The sequence below is a fragment of the Lycorma delicatula genome, chromosome 2 (assembly GCF_047948215.1).
Source record: "Lycorma delicatula isolate Av1 chromosome 2, ASM4794821v1, whole genome shotgun sequence".
NCBI lineage: Eukaryota > Metazoa > Arthropoda > Insecta > Hemiptera > Fulgoridae > Lycorma > Lycorma delicatula.
The window spans coordinates 65,095,387-65,116,837 of NC_134456.1; the positions used below are offsets into that span (position 1 = coordinate 65,095,387).

The 21,451-nt window shown below is 31.4% G+C and overlaps 1 protein-coding gene across 2 annotated transcripts in view; it reads left to right on the forward strand.

The window, feature by feature from the left end:
• The window catches only part of LOC142318877 (uncharacterized), a 93,733-nt gene that overhangs the window by 34,744 nt on the left and 37,538 nt on the right, over nucleotides 1–21,451 (forward strand). The window contains exons 7-8 of one of the 2 annotated variants that reach the window (XM_075355465.1): nucleotides 8,795–8,903; nucleotides 14,837–14,965. In XM_075355465.1, the coding sequence (XP_075211580.1) occupies nucleotides 8,795–8,903; nucleotides 14,837–14,965 (238 nt within the window). The remainder of the gene's footprint in view (nucleotides 1–8,794; nucleotides 8,904–14,836; nucleotides 14,966–21,451) is intronic. The other variant, XM_075355466.1, reaches the window with a different exon arrangement.

Below are 21,451 nucleotides of genomic sequence, written 5' to 3' on the forward strand. Positions count from 1 at the left end.
TAACTCTTCAATATATTCCACCCACCTATCGATTTTGCCTTTCGTATTATATATCGGTATACCATCTTTGTTTAACACATTCGATTTTAATTTATGTACCCCAAAATTTTCCTTAACTTTCGTGTACGCTCCGTCCATTTTACCAATGTTCATTTCTCTTTCCACTTCTGAACACTTTTCTTTAATCCACTCTTCTTTCACTAGTTTGCACTTCCTCTTTCTTCATTACTAGCATTCTTATACTTTCTATGCTCATCCATCAGCTGCAATATATCCTCTGATGATATCTAAGGTTTTCTACCAGTTCTCCTTGTTCCACCTAAATTTGCTTCTGCTGATTTAAGAATTTCCTTTTTAACATTTTCCCATACTTCTATATTTTCTATAGTATACTTCATATTTTTATATTCCATACTTCATATTTTCCTTGTCTTTTTTATTTAGACCTCTGGCAACGTCCTCCTCAAAAATCTTCTTTACCTTCTCTTCCTCAAGCTTCTCTAAATTCTATCAATTTATCTGACATCTTTTCTTCAGGTTTTTAAACCCCAATCTACATTTCATGTCACTGAATTATGGTTGCTATCAACATCTGCTCCTGGATGTATTTTACAGTCGACAAGTTGATTTATAAATCTTTGCTTAACCGTGATATAATCTATCTGATACCTTGCAACGGTGCCTGGCTGTTTCCATTTGTATATTCATCTATTATGATTTTTAAGTTATTCTTAGTGCAAAACTAATAAATCGGTCGCCTTTTTAATTTCTTTTGCCTAGCCTGTATTCATCCACAGTATTCTCTTCTTTGCCTTTTCAGATGCTTACATTCCAATCTCTATTATTAAATTTTCATCCTCTTTTACGTGTTTAATTGCTTCATCACTTTCTTCATATACACACCACCTCATCATCATCATGGGCACTTGTAGGCATATAGACATTAACTATCATTGTTAGCTTAGGTTTTGATTTTATCCTGATTACAATGATTCTATCACTGTGCTTTTTGAAATATTCTACTCTCTTCCCTATCTTCTTGTTCATTATGAAACTACTTGCCTGCCCTTATTTGAAGCTGTGTTAATTATTCTAAAATCACCTGACTAAAAGTCATTTTCCTCTTCCCACCAAACCTCACTAATTCCTACTACAACTACATTTAATCTATCCATTTCCTCCTTAAATTTTCTAACCTACCAACCTTTTTTCAACTTTCCACACTCCGACTCGTAGAATGTTATTTTTTAACTTTCTGGTGACCCCTTCCTTAGCAGTCCCCTGGAGATTTGAACGAGGGACTAGTTTACTACTGGAATATTTTACCAAGGAAGGCGCCTCCATCTTTGTTATATGAAAATACAGAGAAAAACACATTTCTTGGATAAAAAACAACTTTAGTTTCCCATTGCTTTCAGCTGCGCAGTTCTCAGAAGATTGAGTGATGTTGATGGTCGTTTAAGTCTTCCTGACCTATGCCCTTAATAGCTAGCTACTGAAAGAGGTGCTGCCTGTTTCCAGGAATCATTCCTTAGTCTAGATCTCAACAGATATCACTCTGATATGGTTGCACCTTTGGTTCAGCTACTCTGTATTACTGAACACTGAGTAGGCTTGAGTCTCCTCAACATCAGCAAGATCTTATGAGTTCATAATGCGGATTTATGTAAATAAATAAATAACAAATAAAAATGTTATTCTCAAGTGTCTGTTGTGCATGATTTGTTATTGTTTAGATAAAAGTACAAATTAATGTTTTTTGTTAACTTACTTCCTTTAATGCTTTGATGGATTTTTTTATCTGTCATGAATTCTGTTCTATCTGAGATAATTGTTCAGTTACTTTTGAAAAGATAAGACACTAATGTAATTTTTGAATTATTTTCTGTAAATTTTTTTTAAAAACTTTAAACTGATCTGAAAGTTTTTATTACAAGTCTTTGTACAAGCTTCAACAACTGTTTCAGTAGCTAATTTTGTTACTTATTAGCTCAACTGCTATGAACTTGATTTTAATATTCATTACCAAAATACCATTTTTATACAAGAACCTAAAACCCTTCTACCTTTAGTAAAAGCATTTGGATTAAAATATCCATCTAGATTTTTAATCTGTAGATTGTTTGGTTTAAATACCCTTAAAAAGATATCTGTAGTTAAACTTTTACTTGCTATGTATCTGGCAATGCCAGATATCTGAGTAGATAATCATTGTTATCAAAATGTGTTTTTTTTTTGTCTTCAGTCATTTGACTGGTTTGATGCAGCTCTCCAAGATTTCCTATCTAGTGTCAGTCGTTTCATTTCGGTACATCCTACATCCCTAACAATTTGTTTTACATATTCCAAACGTGGCCTGCCTACACAATTTTTCCCTTCTACCTGTCCTTCCAATATTAAAGCGACTATTCCAGGATGCCTTAGTATGTGGCCTATAAGTCTGTCTCTTCTTTTAACTATATTTTTCCAAATGCTTCTTTCTTCATCTATTTGCCGCAATACCTCTTCATTTGTCACTTTATCCGCCCATCTGATTTTTAACATTCTCCTATAGCACCACATTTCAAAAGCTTCTAATCTTTTCTTCTCAGATACTCCAATTGTCCAAGTTTCACTTCCATATAAAGCGACACACCAAATATACACTTTCAAAAATCTTTTCCTGACATTTAAATTAATTTTTGATGTAAACAAATTATATTTCTTACTGAAGGCTCGTTTAGCTTGTGCTATTCGGCATTTTATATCGCTCCTGCTTCGTCCATCTTTAGTAATTCTACTTCCCAAATAACAAAATTCTTCTACCTCCATAATCTTTTCTCCTCCTATTTTCACATTCAGTGGTCCATCTTTGTTATTTCTACTACATTTCATTACTTTTGTTTTGTTCTTGTTTATTTTCATGCGATAGTTCTTGCGTAGGACTTCATCTATGCCGTTCATTGTTTCTTCTAAATCCTTTTTACTCTCGGCTAGAATTACTATATCATCAGCAAATCGTAGCATCTTTATCTTTTCACCTTGTACTGTTACTCCGAATCTAAATTGTTCTTTAACATCATTAACTGCTAGTTCTATGTAAAGATTAAAAAGTAACGTAGACAGGGAACATCCTTGTCGGACTCCCTTTCTTATTACGGCTTCTTTCTTATGTTCTTCAATTGTTACTGTTGCTGTTTGGTTCCTGTACATGTTAGCAATTGTTCTTCTATCTCTGTATTTGAACCCTAATTTTTTTAAAATGCTGAACATTTTATTCCAGTCTACGTTATAGAATGCCTTTTCTAGGTCTGTAAACGCCAAGTATGTTGGTTTGTTTTTCTTTAATCTTCCTTCTACTATTAATCTGAGGCCTAAAACTGCTTCCCTTGTCACTATACTTTTCCTGAAACCAAATTGGTCTTCTCCTAACACTTCCTCCACTCTCCTCTCAATTCTTCTGTATAGAATTCTAGTTAAGATTTTTGATGCATGACTAGTTACACTAATTGTTCTGTATTCTTCACATTTATCTGCCCCTGCTTTCTTTGGTATCATTACTATAACACTTTTTTTGAAGTCTGACAGAAATTCCCCTTTTTCATAAATATTACACACCAGGTTGTATAATCTATCAATCACTTCCTCACCTGCACTGCGCAGTAATTCTACTGGTATTCCGTCTATTCCAGGAGCCTTTCTGCCATTTAAATCTTTTAATGCTCTCTTAAATTCAGATCTCAGTATTGTTTCTCCCATTTCATCCTCCTCAACTTCCTCTTCTTCCTCTATAACACCATTTTCGAATTCATTTCCTCTGTATAACTCTTCAATATATTCCACCCATCTATCGACTTTACCTTTCAAAATGTGTTATCAAATCAAAATGTTAAACAAGTTTGTAACCCTATGTATTGCATTCTTGTAATACCTTGTACTTGATAATGGCCCTGAGTAAGTATTAACTACCTTATATATACTGCTTGAGTATGTAAATATCTAAGATCAGTTGTTAGCTTTCCACTTCTTTAATTTTATCTTTTTTTTGTTTTGGCACTGCATTAGTTATCCATTGTTGCATTATTTAAAATAACATCATTAGAAATTTTTCTTCTATATTCTTAAAATGGAAACCATGTTTTGTAAACAGTTATTTCATATGCACTATTATTTATTGTACCTATATTATCAAATTTATTACAGAAATATTTACTTTTATTATATACTTTTATTATTTTATGGTTATTTGTGACCATGATGGCAGATGTTTTAATTTGTATGTTGCTAGAATATTATTCTTAGTGCACATTAAATTAGAAATTTAATAAGATTTGCTTAAGACAAGTTCATGCTCTCCTTTCAATACAAGGGTCATTCAAACATAAACTGAACTTTTGTCTTCACAGTTGGCATCATTTCTGATTGAGAATTCACATCTCTGGTCATTAGTGTCATGCCACAGCAATTGATTTTTTCATTGGTTGCACAATGTATTGTGAAGTTTCTCACAACTGTGTCAAGCCCTCCAAAATTTTGCCTAGACTGTGTGTGCAGATTGGGGATCACATTCCTAAGTTTACAATTAATCCAGCAAATTTGAAGGAAGGTATAAAATTGTAGAAAATGGTAGTTATTATAGGCGTTCCAATCAGTCCATGACCTCATTGATGAAATTACTTCGGAAGTGGGTCCTCAGTCATGGAGTTGCCCATTCCTTTACCACAGACCACCTTGGGTTCTGCAGAGTATGTAAGGTGGGTTTTATGATTTTAACCCAGTCAGAAAAAGGACAACCAGTCCCGTCAGGAAATTTCCCAAAGACTCCTGAATCAATTTCGATCAGAGGGAAATAACCTTTTTGCATTGATAGTCACTTGTGATGAGATGATGAGACATGGATCATCACTATACTCCTTCGTCAAAATCTGTGAGTATGGAGTAACAATATGACTACTTGTAAATAAGAGATAAAATTACATAAAACTTGTGTATCTTCATTATTTTTTTACTTTATTAACATTAAATTAATAATTATAAATGTCTTGGTTCAATTAATTATGAAGCTTTTACATTTCGTGGCACCCCTGTGAAGAGGCTGTGGTTCCCCAGGGTGCTGCTGCACACAGTTTGGGAATCACTGTATTATAACATGAATACCTAAATTTCTTATAAAATGTACCTGCCCACAATTGATCATTGGATCTTAAGTAAATAATGAAAGAACTATTGTTAATTGTAAATCTTTAAAAGATTGCCTATTTCTATGTAACTTTTTTCTACTGTATGCCTAATGGCTTTCTTGTGTCGCATAATAACTAAATTTTGTTTTGATGATCCCAAAACAGTATTGAGTATTGTACGTATGCTGATAATTAGATTTATGCTGTTGCTTCTTTAGCCTACTTTCTATTCTACCTTTGTGATGAATTTTTTTGTTAGAAATATTTATTATTTGTATTATTTTTATTTTTGTTTTGTTTTAACTGGAGTAGGCATTAATGCTATTTTAAGTAATGTGCTACAAAATATAAGTAAAAAATGAAATTAGATTTTTTTCACCATTATGTTTTGTGATGAGCCAAGTATCAGGCCTTAGCTCATAAAAACAAAAATACTTAAACCTATTTAGTTCAATGAATTTTCCCCTTCAAAGTAGGCTCCTTATGATATAAGACATTTATTCCAGCAGTGTTTTCATCATTAGAAGCATTGAAATCCATTTTTAGTGAACATCAATAAGTTCTCTTATTGTATTTCATTTGATTTCTTCTCTGTCTTCAAATCTCTTTCCTTCTTTAGTGGAATTTTAAGCTTAGGAAGTAATATGTTACCTTTACTATAAAAATAATTTTATTCCCCCAAAAAATATTGTTTGTGAAAATAAATGTTTGAAAATTGGTTTTCATTTTATCTTTCATCAGTAGATAAATCCTATAAAGGGTAAAATTCAGTTAAAAATTAAGTATATTTAGCCCCTATAGGTTTTATTATTTATTTTAATTTATAACTTTCAAAGGATAGTAAAAATGAAACAAATGTAAAAGAGCAAAGTAATTCGTAGACATTAATTCCAATATTACTGTAGTTTTTTTGTAGGGAATTTGTGGCCCAATATTCATGAAAGAGAATTTTTTTAATTTCTTACTATGTGTGGTTTTAACTAAACACATTAAAGTTCTGACTTTGTCAGTGGGATCCAGTTTGAAGTAAAAATTGTTTATGTTATCACTATTATTGGAATCAAAAATAGGATTGAAAGTACCAATGATCTATATAATTCTGCTTTATTCTAACACAAACACAGGTTTTGTAGTACTAGGATTGCCAGTTTTTTCCACCATTATTTTATCACTGTGTTCAGCATTGTTGTATACCAGATCATTTTCATCACATACACTTTAATTACTTCATTTAACTTCATTAAATGACAACTCAATTTTTCATCCTTATAAACATCATGTTCCTTATTCAGTGTTGACACCGTATTCATGTATAAATAAAAAAAAAAAACATATTAATAAGCCTCCTTTATTTTCATTTAAATAAAAACAAAATATAAATGATATATGCTAGCTTAAAATTCATAAAATTATCCGTAGATGTCACATTTATCTCACAAAAAAAATCTGAAATAAGTCATTTACTACAGTTTACTGGAAATCATACAAATATCTTATTTCTTATGTAGGTGCAGTAATCTGAACTTAAGGTTAAAGAATTCTTTATTTCTGACTACAGCGTACTTTTTATGTTATATATTATTTTTTTTTAACAACTTACATAAATAGTAAGACAAAATTCTCTTACAGTAATAATACTGTAATCCAGTTTTTACATAATTTATTTAATAATAATTCTTTTAAGAAAAATAAATAAGATATTCTATTTTATATATATACACACACACACAATAATACCCTAGCTTATGCTACCCCATCTTACATGGATCCAGAGTTATGCGATTTTTTAATCTTCTGATTCAAACTCAATTCCCCACTCCGCCTGCATTAGTGGTTCAGTTTAGTTTAGTTCAGCTTATGACATGGTCGCACATGTTTCGCATGGAGTCAACTCATAACTACAAAATATTTTGTGTTAGTGTGTGTTTGTTGTTAATGTGCTTTTATATTTGGTGTTTGTTATATCTATGGAGACCTGATAGACTTTACTATGTCATCCAAACAAAATAGAACTTGCATCAAAGAAGAAAAGAAAAATATTAGCTTTGGAATGTGAACTTAACATTATCAAAGACTTTGATGCAAAAATAAAAATTTGCATATCTGCAAAGAAGTTTGATCTACTGGTATCAACAGTCAGAACAATTATAAAAGGTAAAGAAAAAATTCTTGAAGCTGTGAAAATTTCTCAGTTTTTGAATTCAAGCATCATTCGTAAACGTCATGATATTATCAGTGAGATGGAAACAATGTTAAAATTATGGTGTGATCAAGTAAGTGTGAAAAATTGTCTTTTTCAGAACACAGAGTGCTTTCACGCTAAGCTGATTTTTGAGAAATTAAAAGAAGAAGCTGGGGAGGTAGCTAAAGATGAAATGTTTAAATGGTTGGTTTAGCTGATTCAAAATTTGCTGTAATGGCGCAGCATTGCAGAAAGTGGAGAGGCGGCAAGCACTGATAAAGAGGCTGCATCTCTCCATCCATAGAAACTCAAAGCTATGATAGAAGAAGAGGCTACACCAGTCAAACATATTCAACGTGGATGAGGCTGGCTTGTTCTGGAAGAAGATGCCTAAAAGATTTTTTATCGTGCGTGAAGGGAAAACCTTTCCAGATTTTAATGCTGCCAAAGCAAAGATTGATTGACAATGATGGTTGGCGCAAATGCAGCTGGTGATTGTAAGTTAAAACTTCTCTTAGTTTATCGCTCAGAAAATTCAAGAGCATTAATAAGTAAATCTAAAGCTGGCTTGCCCATGATTTTGGAAGTTGAATGGTAAAGCATTATCATTGGATAATCTTGGAATGAAATTTTACAATAAAGTTTAAATGGAGTCTGGAAAAAACTTTGTCCGTTTTTTTTCACCACTGAAACTCAGGCGGAATCAGCGCCAAAGCCTGTTGAAATTGGTAGTGTGATTGAAGAAGTTGCTGATCTTGCCAGACAAATAAATTTAGAAGTGGATAGTGATGATGTTCAAGAACTGTCGGATTCACAGTATCAGGAACTCAAAACTGATGTGCTCATAGAAATCTGTGAGCAAGAACAAGACATTGAAGAATCTGATTCTTTAGATCCAGTTCAATTAGAAGATCAACAAATGACAGTTAAAAACTTGACAGAAGGCCTCAGTTCAATTTAAAAATCGTTACAAATTTTGGAAAACATAGACTCCAACGAAGACCGCATTTCTGCTATAAAACAGGGAATAAAAAAATTATTAGCGTGCTACAATGAAATTTTGCATGAGAAGAAAATATTGTTGATCCATCAGACAACTTTGTTAGATTTTATGAAGCCTTCTAAGTCAAGATAACTAAGGTTTACATTTTTGCAATTCATAATATGTAATATAATTTGTTGTAAGTACTGTATTATCTAAGATTTTATTACACATTTTTCTTCTAAATTATTGTTTTCCTTAGTCTCCGATCCCAATTAAACATAATTTAATACAAATAATAATTTGTATGCGTAATTTATATGCAAAATTGTACCCCGACGTTCTCAAATTCGACTTAATGGTCCCACCTATTGTGTAAGTTTGGAGTATTAATGTATTGTAATATTAGCTGTTAATTTTTTTATTGTGTTATTATTATTTTTAAGGTAATATATATTATGTTTTTGACAGATGGAAGACAATGGGAGTGCAGTGACTTCATTACAGGAGAGAATTGCGGAGCTCGAGGAGGAGAAAGGTAACCTTCAGTTGTCTCTCGTAGACTTTGACGAACAGCAAGGTAAACTAAATGCGTACCAGCTCATCACAGCTCTCATCATAAAAATGTTGTTGAGCTATGTAAATTTTTTTGATTTAACATCACTTTTAAGATGTTATAAAGAAGAATTTTGATTAAATGATGGGACAATTAGTAGTCATGACTTTATTGCTGCCGTTAATTTTTTTTCTATATTTAAAAGAAAGGGATGCTGTTACGCTATATTTTGTATTATTAGTTACCAGCTTTTTCTTAATTGTAAGGTAATTTGTATAATATTTCTACTATGCTTCTCTGTTTTTACTAATATTTTTATTATTTTTCTTCTCTTATCTTTTTGTGAGTTTGCAGGAAAAATTAAATTGGTCATGGGCTTGAAATATTTGCTTTTAATTTTAAAATTTACAGCTGTTGAAAATTACTAGGACCTAGGCTAGTAATTTAACTCTTGTAATGCATAAGCTGGTGCTTCTTTAGCTGGTGCTTATATTCAATTTTTAAAACATCACCTGTATAATATATATATTATAAATTATACTAATTTAGAATTTTAAATTTAACAAAAAATTACTATCTTTTTATTTTCAATATCTACAGAATGTCCCATAAGCCAATTCTAGTTTCAAGTAAAATGTTTTCTCATGAATATTTGAGATTTCAACAAAACAGAATTGTTATAATCCTTGGAGCACATATTTTTACAGTGTTAAAACTGGGGACAGTCAAAAATTGGATGACTAATATATTTAAATTGGGAATAGTACCCAAGTTACTCAAAAATTTAATTTGTGGACAAAAATATTATGTAAAAAATCATCATTTGATAATTTTAACTACAGTGATACCATTTTAAACAGCATTCATCAATGTAAATTAGATTTCATTACATTTATTTTTGTATTTTTCAGAATAATAAATTAGCAAATATAAATTAGACAACTTGAAATAAGACATTAGATTAAAGCTTTTAAAAAATTGTTAAATATTGGTTAATAATTTTAATTATTAACAAATATTTTTTAAATATAAACAGTATTTTTTTTAAATAAAAACAATTGTCAAGTTCTAGTTAATTTAATTTATATACAATAATTTATCAATGTAGTGGAGGATGAGAACATACCTGGGCTTTTTTCATTGTTAGTGGAAAGGTTAGTAAATAAATTGAATGAATTTACCATTAAATTTAGTTTTCAGTTTGTTAATACGAATTACTGAATAATAATTTTGAAAAATTAAATGAATCACAAAATACAAATTAATAATGTTCAAAATGAAGTCGTCTTCCATTTCTCAACCCCTGGGTTGAGAAATGCTGGCTTAGAATATACTTCAATGCTTACAGCAACATATGTTTTTTTTTTTTATCCAATATTATTACACTTTTTGGTTTACTGTGGTATTGTCTTTCTAGCATCCCAGTTTTAAAGAAGCTTAAATGGATTTTGTACAATTTTATTTGATGGCCGAGATCTATCTGCTTGGTTTTCATGAAATGACTGCTGTAGTTTTCTTCACTACAAAATTATAAAGCAATCTCTTTTGCGTATTGTTAAAATAAATATGTGTCACATTTCTGACACAAAAAAATTACTACATTAACACTAATTATAAGATAATTTTGAAAAATTGTTCAATATATTAAAAAAGTGGGGATTGTTTCAGCCGTTATTTTTACTCTTAGTTGTTTGAACTTCATAATTTTTCTGCCAACATAAAAAAGTCATTTTCAATATATCAGATAAAATAAAAAAAACCTGACAACACTGATGTAGAACTTTCCTGTCACGCAGCTAAAGTCATGTTCAGGGAAAGTCCTATAACTGTGGGTTATTTCTGATGCATGGCTTACACACACAACTTAATTTAAGATATTTATCATTTTATTTAATTATAATATTAAATATAATATAATATTAAATTATAATATTTAGTTTAATGATTCTAGCTAAAGCATGCGTGCATACCGTATTTAATTTGTGTGGGTGTGGTAGAACGAGCGGTGATGGTTGACACTAACTAGTAATATAATTTTACAACTTACATAGAACAAATTTTGCTTATATGATCAGCAGACTGATATAGCCATGAGGCTTAATGCACCAGGTACAGAGTCAACCAGGCGACCAAGTTCATGACTAAGCCAGATCAAGTTTTTAAACTTTAAATAATTATGCAAATATTTTTATTAAATATTTATTTAATTCTATCACTCACCTGTGATATCACAATATAACAATAGTTTAGGGCAGTTTTTGGGGTGAGGGTGCGATTTTGCATACATTTTTTTTGCAGATATATTTATTTTTTAATTTTTAACAATGTGCCTAAGAAAAATATGACCTTTATTAGGCGAAACCTTCAGATACTAAGGGTGACCTTGCTCTACAGCTTCATCCCCTTGACCTTTTAAATAAAAAATTTAATGCTATCAATGTTCCATATATAGAAGTAATCTGACCAAGTTTGGTCAAAATCGGTCCAGCAGTTCTTGAGATATAAGGTAATTTAGATGCCAACACCGAACACACATATACATACAAACATTAACATCCAGAAAATTTCCATCTGGTTTTTTGGGTTCCTTAGTTGTCAAAACATCAAGATCTGGTACATAATGCATATTATGCCCAAATTAGACATGCCCAGATTGGACCAATTACAATACTTATCCTTCTACAGCTATAGCACTATCTAGACAGGAAAGTAAAAGTAAAGGAAATGAAACAAATATGTGCACATTGAAGATTAATTAAAGATGAGATAATGAAAAAACATTACTAGTATAAATTTTTCATTATCTATCCAATGCATAAATTTTATCATTATTTTAGAATATTTTTTTAAACTTTAATAAATCTTAATAAAAAAATTTTATGCTAATTCATGTTTGCCTCTTTTTGTATTCTGAAACACTAAAATAATATTTTATTTTTCTATGATATTACAATGTAATAAAATCTGAAATTACAACAATGAATGTTATTGTTTAAAGAAAACACCCAGTTTTGTTAGAAATTATCAGAATGATCATTTATTTATACCAATATTTTTGTCTCATCAAGACAGTTATGATGTATAACGTAGTTTCTGTTTGAAATATATTACTTGTAAAATATATGTACCCAAGGTACAAATTTTGTTACTAATCTCAAAATTTCAAAAATCTGCAAATATAAAATTTTATTTTTCATTATGAGACAAACTGTACAGTTGTAAATTATAAAGCTTTTATGAGACATATATTATGCACAAATATTGTAGTATTGGTTTACATTTGACTACATTTATGGGTTTTTTTTCTACAAATACCACAGTGGCTGTGGTTGGATTTGTTATTATTTAAGGTGATGTTGATTGCTTAATATTTATACAGCCTTGTTATTAATTTATTTCTTTTTAATTTGTGATTTATAAGATTTATTTTTACATTAGTATTAAGAATTATGAAATAAGAATTTACAATATAAAATCACAATTTAAAATAAAACTTTTTTTTAAAATTATTTACTTGGATTTTATCATAAAAACAGGTGGGAGTTTAGTTATTAAAAAAAAAAACTTTTTAGGTACATAATACTAGTTAATTCATTAAAAGAACTTGTAATTTATACTATTCTTACATTTGGTCTATTTTACTTAAAAACTTTTTATTTAAAAATTAAGATGCTAAAATAGTTAATTTTAATAAAAAAGGAAGAAAGTGGTTAATTTTCAGTAATAATGTTTTAGTTTTTCTGTTGGACTATTTCAGAAATTTTTTTTCAATTACCTTATGCATTTTGATAGTTAATTGCTGTTCAGTTTTTAATTTGATAAATTTCTAGTTTTAATTTTTATTCTTTTTATCATTTATTGATTTGTTTGTTGAACCATTACGTATCATTTAATACCATTATTTAACAATTTAATAAAAATTATAATTACTCTCAAATTATGCAGAAGTTGTTCCAGAAGATATTTACAAAGCTAATTATTCAGCTTCTTAAATTGGGTTATGAAGAGAACAAATGACACCTTTTCTTAAAGTGGGTAGGAAACTCCTTTAGAATTTGTTGAATAGTATTGATCTATGTTATGTCTATAATGTTTAAAAGATTTTTAATTATATAGAAATATTTTTAAAGTTTATCAGAGGCTGTAATTTTTATTTAAAAGAATTCTGGTATTAATTAATTATCGTAAATTAGGTGATTAATTTGATGTAACTTATACGCAGTGTGGGTATTAAATAACAAGGCTAATGCTGCTGCAGAGAACTGCGCATGCACCAAATTCATATGATCAACAGCTATGTAGCGTGAAGCCTTCTCGTTCGATTGTTACCACTCCAGTTTCTTTAGACATATTAGTCTGGCTGTGGTGACCTTTGTTTGGATAGCATCGGTTTTTTTGTTTTGCTGAAAAAATGATAAATGTTTTATTAGAGCAAAGAATTGTCATGAAATTTCATATGAAACTTGAAAAACCACTACAGAAACTTATCTTTTATTAAAAAAAGTATATGGCAATGAATTTTTATCATGTGCGCAGGTTTTTGAGTGGTTTAAGCATTTCCAAGATGGCTGAGAAGGCAATGTTTGCCTGGGTTGCCCTTCCACGTCAAAAATTGATAAAAATATTGAAAAATTGGTTTCTGAAGGTGAAACTATTAATCAACATCACTACCTTGAGGTTCTTGCTCAACTCTGAAAAAATAAGAAAAAACGACCTGAATTGTGGAAGAACAAGTCATGGGTTCTTCATCAGGACATCACACCACCTCACACTGCACATTGTCTGTCAAGACGTTTCTATTACAACATCCCATTGTTAGACCACCCGCCCACCTTATTCGCCTGATCTGGCACTATGTGACTTTTATCTGTTCCCCAAGGTCAAATCTGCATTAAAAGGAACAAGATTTCAGACTGTTGAAGCTGTGAAAGAAAAAGCGGCACACATCATGAATGAACTCACAGAAGAAGACTTCCAGCACTGTTTTGAACAATGGAAAATTTGTATCAAGTGTTGTAGGGATAGAAGAGGGGTGTATATTGAAGGAGATAATAACTAAATACGTATAAATTTAAAATAAAATATTTTACAGCATTAGTCTCATTATTTAATAGCCACATCTTGTAAATCCAATTAAAATATTAGGAATATTTTTTATATCCTGATGTTTGTATTTGTCAAAAAATGAATAAAATTTTAATTAAGATTTTCTTTTTCATAAATTAAAATTTTAAAAAAATATTAATGAATAACAATAACCATATTAATGAATAATAGCTAAATTAAATTTTTATTTGTTTTGTGCAAATACTTATTTTTTCATGTTTTCCGCTTTTGATTATTGTATATTTTGATTTAGATCTTGCAAGTAACTGATGAACAATGCAGTTTAATTATTATTGATTGAAGCTTTTGCTTCCACAAACAGTTCTGACTGAATAAATTTATTCACTTCATTTTACAAGTACCTTAAATTACTTTTATAATTTGACTGTATGGACCACATGAGGATGTACATTTTTTTCCTTATTCACATTTTATTTTAATGGCAAAGATATATGTCACTTTGTACAGATTACAATTCTGTGTGGATTGGTTATCCGTTGTGTTATTTGCAACACTGATAGAATTCTTGGTAGCTTTTTGATACATCCAATAACATAGTCATAAATGAGATTAGGATGTACAAATACTATGTATATAGTACTACTACTAGCATAATAATCTATATCTGAATTAATTGAAATCAGTAGATTTTTATTTTTGAAATAACTTATTTTATCTGAAGAGTTTGTTTATCTATGATAGTTTTTTATGATATATTATTTCATAAAATTTATTTTTTAAAAGAAAATTATAACCACATTTTAATGTAACTGGTTAATAATAATTAGTTATTAACTTGTTCATATGCTTGTTTTATGGTACTATATCACCTTTATTGTTGTTATTTATAGAGCAGTGTCATTTATTCAAAGAGAGGGTCGTTGAACTGGAAGAAAAGTTATCGCAACAAGGTGATGATCTTGATTCCCATGTAAAAGCTATTTCAAAATTGGAACTAGAGAAACTAGATCTGATACAAGGTAACTTTAATTAGAAAACTATTTTGTATTATATTGATTTAACCCTGAGACCTTCAGTAATTACAAATTTATTATAAAAAATTCTTTTAATTGTCATTCTTGCAAGTATGTTTGATAAGGAAGTAGGGAATAATTTTAAGTTATGAAGAAATCTTTCTTATATTTTTGTAGAACTAGATTTATAGAGCAGATTTTATCACACCAACACTGGTTATTATACTTTATTATATAACATTTTCTTATGAAAAATACTTGCTTCATGACTTTATTGTATCTCATTTTTCTCTGTTATCAGTGCTCATTATCCTTATTAGTTTTGAAAAAAGTGCCTAGTATCATAATTTATTTAGAAAACATTTTTTAAACAATAAATTCTTGGCATTGTTATGATTCAGATGCAATTATTTAGCTCAAATGTAATTATTTTAGGTGAAGTTTCAAAGCTACACTCTAATGGTTGGTCTGTTCTATTATAATTGGTTGAATTTCATATAAACTTCTGACTGTTTTCTTATCATTATGATATAGTATGCACAGTTTTTAAAGAGATTAAAATTAAAACCCAATTAAACAAAAACTGATCAATAGATGTTAGTTTTAATCCACATTTTCTGTGGCTTGTACATACTTTGTAGAGGTCATTTTGAGCTGGGAATCAATGCTATCTAGTTCTTTGATGAAAAATCAGTATATTAGTTTTCAGGATATTGTTAATAAACCTTAGTTACTTGTAAAAATCATGAAATTTAACTGCTTATGAAATTACGGCTCATTATATTTATAATTTTAAATAGTTCGTTGATTTTTAAATAAAACTGAACATTGTATAAATTTATTTTATTGTATTATCATTACCAATATTGTTAAATAAAACACATATATATATATATATATATATATATATATATGTGTGTGTGTGTGTGTGTGTGTGTGTGTGTGTGTGTGTATGATTTAATTTCCTTGTCACATTGTTAAAAAAAAAATTAAATCATGAGCAGGACTGTCAGATGTAAGAGTGTATAGGGCTCTTATATTCTAATAAACACAAAAATTACATAATGCAAGACATTTAAGCAAATGGATATGTGTAACATTTACAAGGTGTAAAGGCCCCCATCAACAAAAATAGAACCAAAAGAATAAAAAAAAAAAAAAATAATAATGTTGGACAGTATCATGTACATTTGAGAAACTCTATGTCCGGGTGTAAAGTGCCTTTCATAGAGAATTCTTAGTCAAACATAACATACTGTCTTTGTTAAGGCTTATTATTAAATAATAAATAATTATTTATTGGCATGTATATAGGATTATTTTTTCTTCTTTGCCATTTTCTAAATCAGCAGCAACTTTATTTTTTCAGTTCATGGCTCTTTCTGAGGTTTTTATATATTGTTCACTCTTTCAGGAGATGCTTAATAGTAAATGGGTTATCATCACATACACTGTACATTGGTCTTTCTTCACAGGTTAACAGATATGATTTTTTATTTGCATGTAACTGATTCTCAGTCTGGTCACCGCCATTTGTTTCCAGCAACTCAGTTTTGTGTCGCTCTTCCATTTATGTGGAGTAATTTTAATTTCATTTAATTTTGTATTTAGTCTTTTTTATTCATTACTCCATTTGTTTCTGATGCCATTAGATGTGATGTCTTACTACGTGAATAGGGATTAGATCCATATTCTCATAAATTGTTGCCATTTTGGCAGCTTTGTGTGCACTTACATTTTCTGAGATACCAGCATGATCTGGAGTTAAAACAGCAGTTCGTGCGCTTAAAGAGTGTTTTGCAACATTGCATTGCAAGTTTAAATTAGGGGCTAATATGCAAACAATTCTAGCATGTAGTGAAATTTGTTATCTTCTGTTTTATGATTTCTTAGAACCGTCTGTTTATATTCAAACATGTAATTTACTGTAGTATGTTCCAAATATTCATGCCATTTGCTGTAATGCAGATTGTGTTTTTTTTCAAGATACATAATGTGGTATATCTTAGTATTGTTATTTTGCTTTTAACATGTGTTACAAGCTTTTTATTTTGAAGATGTATTTTTGTCGGGTTTTTGATCTTTAATTAATTTAACTCTAATTTTTGTAGAACAAATATAACATACTTGGCGAAAATAACATAAAAGTGTTTTTTACCCTGGAAAAAAAAAAGGAACATGTAAGCACTTTCCTTTCACAGAAATGTTCTATGTAGCAAAGAGCTTGCTGTATAGCAATGAGCTAGCTCTGTTGTATAAACACTGGCCATATTTCTCTTGTAGAAGTTGCGTATGTATTTAGTGAAGCAATTCAGTACTTATTTACTAACTCATGATACTATATTCCAGCTGGTCTGGAATTGGTAATGCACTGTTCATATAATGCAGCCAAAGGATTATTATTAAATGTTTTATAGTTTATATGGGTAGGAAAGGCCCATGTATTTGCTGCATATCTTAATAGTAAGATTTCTTTTGTTAATGTAATATGGCATTAGGCTTCAGACATTAAACTAACTAATCACCAGACTTGTACGGAAAGTGCCTGTGGTCTGTCTGATTCTGTTGTTATGTAACTTTCTGAAATCCAACTTTCTAGCAGATAAATATGCAATACACCTGTAATCGAGCTTCGATTGAACCAATGCTTTATATAATTGCAGAAATGGCTCTTTTTCTGAGTGGTCCCACTCATCAGCAATCCGTGTGTATGCCATTTTCCAATCATTCTTCTGGCAAGTATTCATTATAAACCTGTACTTGAAAAGTATGATCATTCATGTAGTTGCCAAGTAATACCAATAAATTGCCTGGGTGCTCCATTCAGTGTAGTTGAAGCATTATTCCATGATGATAAGTCATATCAAAAGCTTTCTGCAGATCAAAAAAAAACTCTGACAGTGTTTCCTAGTGACGAAGCTGTAGTACGTAGTACTTTCTAAAGTGATCATTTGATCAGTAATTGAATGGTACTGTTGAAATCCTACTTGATGCATGGATAAAAACTTTCTCTTTTTAAAATCCAAAAGAGCCTGATCATGAAGTAATGCATTTCATCTGAATCAATCCCAATGGTGTATTACTGCTTTTCTCCAATGTTTTCACAAGTTCTTCTACTTCGTAAGAAAAGTACTTTGTATGAAATTTTCATTTTGGTTCCTAAATTTAGGTGACCCACAAGTTCTTTTTTTTTTTTTAAACATACATCATAATTTACCATCTACTGGATCCTTTGAATTGATTGGTTGATAATTTAGCAATTTCATGTGGCGAATCCACTACTTCATCACATTCAAGGCAAGTTATGGGATAAAGTTTGTACACTCACAAATGGCCTTCACTTTCTTCCAATTGTCTGCTGCAGTCACATTTCTGCTAATGGATGACACATTTTGTTGCCAGGACCATTTTTTTTTTAGTCTGTCATGTCTTTGGCATTCGCCCTATGTTTTTTTATAGGGAATTAGATTTTCCAATGTAGGATTTTTTTTAAAGCATTGTATGCTTTTTACCTCTTTTTATCGCTTCACTCCATTCCACTATGGAACGTCTGGTTTGTTGCGTTTCCCAGATGTCCTGGAAATGAATCTTGATGCCAAATAAAATATAGCATTGGTTGTAGTGTTAACATCATTTTCAATTTTTCCAATTGTTTCATGGGGTTTCATAGTGGTGAAGCTCGTCCAATTTGCATTATCTATTTGGTATAAAACATCCATTTTTTTGGGATGGGATTTATTTTCATTAAAACATCAGTTGAGATTTTCACCAGAAAATGATCACTTTCATAGAGCTCTTGTAATACCTTAAAAGTATACTTTAATGTAGTCAGTGCACTTATAAATGCTAAATCTATACAGCACATTGATCCGTCTGGCATTAAAATAAGTTCCTGAGCCATTGTTTAATATGACTAACTCAGAATATAAAATGAACTTTCCAACTCTCTTTCTGTGGGGGTCAATTTGATCTGACTCCCAAATAGGACTGTGTGCATTAAAATCACCCATTAATAATATGGAAGGGGAGCTGGGTAATAAAGCGCATTATGTCATCCTTCTTCCGATCAAAATTCAGCAAGTGTAAGCTGCAGATAGTAATCTGTAATGGATGCTTCATTCTGATTGCAGCAACAACTTGCAGATTTATATTTATTTAAATTGCTTTGTTGGTAGATCTGTATGACATTAATATGACTACTCCACTTCTAACTCTTATACTTCATGGTTGATCTCATCGATAAATATTATATCTTGAAATTTACATCTGGTGAAAATGTGTTTCTTGCAAACGTATACAGAGTCTACATCATGTACCAAGCATTGGAGCTCAAGGATGTTTGACAAACATCCACTGATGTTCCATTGCAAAAACGACTTGTTTTATTAGAAGGTTAATTTCTGGGTTTTCCCTTTGGCCAGTTTTCCTCTTTTTTTTCCATTTTATGAACTGCTTCATGTTCAAAGATTATGTCATTGTTGGTAATTCTTCCAGCCTCCAAGTTTGAGACCAAGTAAACAGCAGAAGGCCATGCATGGTTCAGCACCTGATGTAGGCAACGATTCGGAAGTGGGAACAGGAATGACCCACAATTGGGATCGTACCAATTGTCCATCACATCGGTAAGGGGAGAAACAGACCCCTCTGAGTGGTTTTAGATAGGATTTGTGGTTTGGGTTGTGAGAAGAATTTCAGAAGAACATGGCTTCAAAGCTTGCTTAGGTGTTCCAAAGCAATCATCCTCTTAACAGGCTCACCCGAAGGGCTATAGACGAACCTGAACTTCAAGTTTGTTTTCCTTTGTGTTCTGCTCAGTTATTCATACTTGTTTGCTCTACTTTTATTCTTAGTCAATACAACTATTGATGGCCACAACTTGGATAGTTTCATAACTTCCTTTTGAAAGAGAGATTTTATTTTATTATGTTGATTATTCCCTCATTATAGTAGCCAAAGTTGGAGCAAGGTTGGTCCACATCAACAATTAGAGTAGGAACAGTGGCCGCCGCCTGAGCATATGTTGTTGCTCTTGGTTTGCAGTTGTTTACAATTATTTTGCCTCGAAATAGCAATAAGGTTTTCAATAGGTGTTCCAAAGCAATCATCCTCTTAACAGGCTCACCCGAAGGGCTATAGACGAACCTGAACTTCAAGTTTGTTTTCCTTTGTGTTCTGCTCAGTTATTCATACTTGTTTGCTCTACTTTTATTCTTAGTCAATACAACTATTGATGGCCACAACTTGGATAGTTTCATAACTTCCTTTTGAAAGAGAGATTTTATTTTATTATGTTGATTATTCCCTCATTATAGTAGCCAAAGTTGGAGCAAGGTTGGTCCACATCAACAATTAGAGTAGGAACAGTGGCCGCCGCCTGAGCATATGTTGTTGCTCTTGGTTTGCAGTTGTTTACAATTATTTTGCCTCGAAATAGCAATAAGGTTTTCACTTCTTGAACATCTACCTTGCCTTTGTAAACAGGACAGTTTCTTTTTCTTTCTTTTTTTTTTGGTGAGTCGGAGGAATCCCATTTACGGGCAGAGTGTTGGGCTCACAACAGGTTTCACAAGATGTTTTAAAATGCGTATATTTTTGCCTGCACCCTACCAACTAAACCTCCTATCTCACCAGCTTCTCTACTAAGGCTGGACCGGCAATTAAGCATTATACAGCCTTGGGAGATGCCTTTGAGCTCAGGGGATTAGGAGTCCCCAGGTTTCATCATCGACGCCCATCTGCGTAATCACGGGATGAACACTGGCTCCACAGGGAGCTGTTCATCACCCCTTTGCTCTCCAGCTTTGTTTTCTTCTAGGATTCACCTCTCAAAGTTATGCTAATCCTCACCCCAATCTCTATGTTCTTGCTCCTTAGTTTTCAGTATTTTGATAATGAGGCTGTCCACAGCGTCCCACTCCATCTTTCCTTTGAGTATGTGGTGTACAATATTGTCTGATTGCAACCATCCCAGTCCGAATCCTTCCCTCGTCTGTATCCATCTCGGACATACAAAGAAGTTGTGGTTGGGGGGTAACCTCCCCCTCGCAATAAATGCATGTTGGGGAGCTCCTTCTTCCACATCTGTAAAGGTTTGCGTAGAACACACCATGCCCAGACAGGAGTTGGGTGAGATGGAACCCCACTCACCATGGTCCCTTTCCAGTCAGGGTTCTATCCTTTGAAGAAGCACCCTTGTCCATCAACCTCTGCTTGTACCATCCCATTTTTCTTGCCACTCATTCTTCAGCTGTTCTTTGACCGAGTTAAGGCCCTGATACACCCACCGGAGTTGATTCACATAAATATATATTGGAGGGACCCCCGCAATTACCTCCACTGCCACATAAGAGATCGTCCTGTTTGCAGCCATTATTTTAATTACTACTCTTCTCTGCAGTGCAACCATTTGTCTAAAATTTCACTTGATACTGAAGGCTTCAGCCCAGGTTGGCATGGCATAAAGAAGGATTGACATGGCCGCAGAAAAAATGA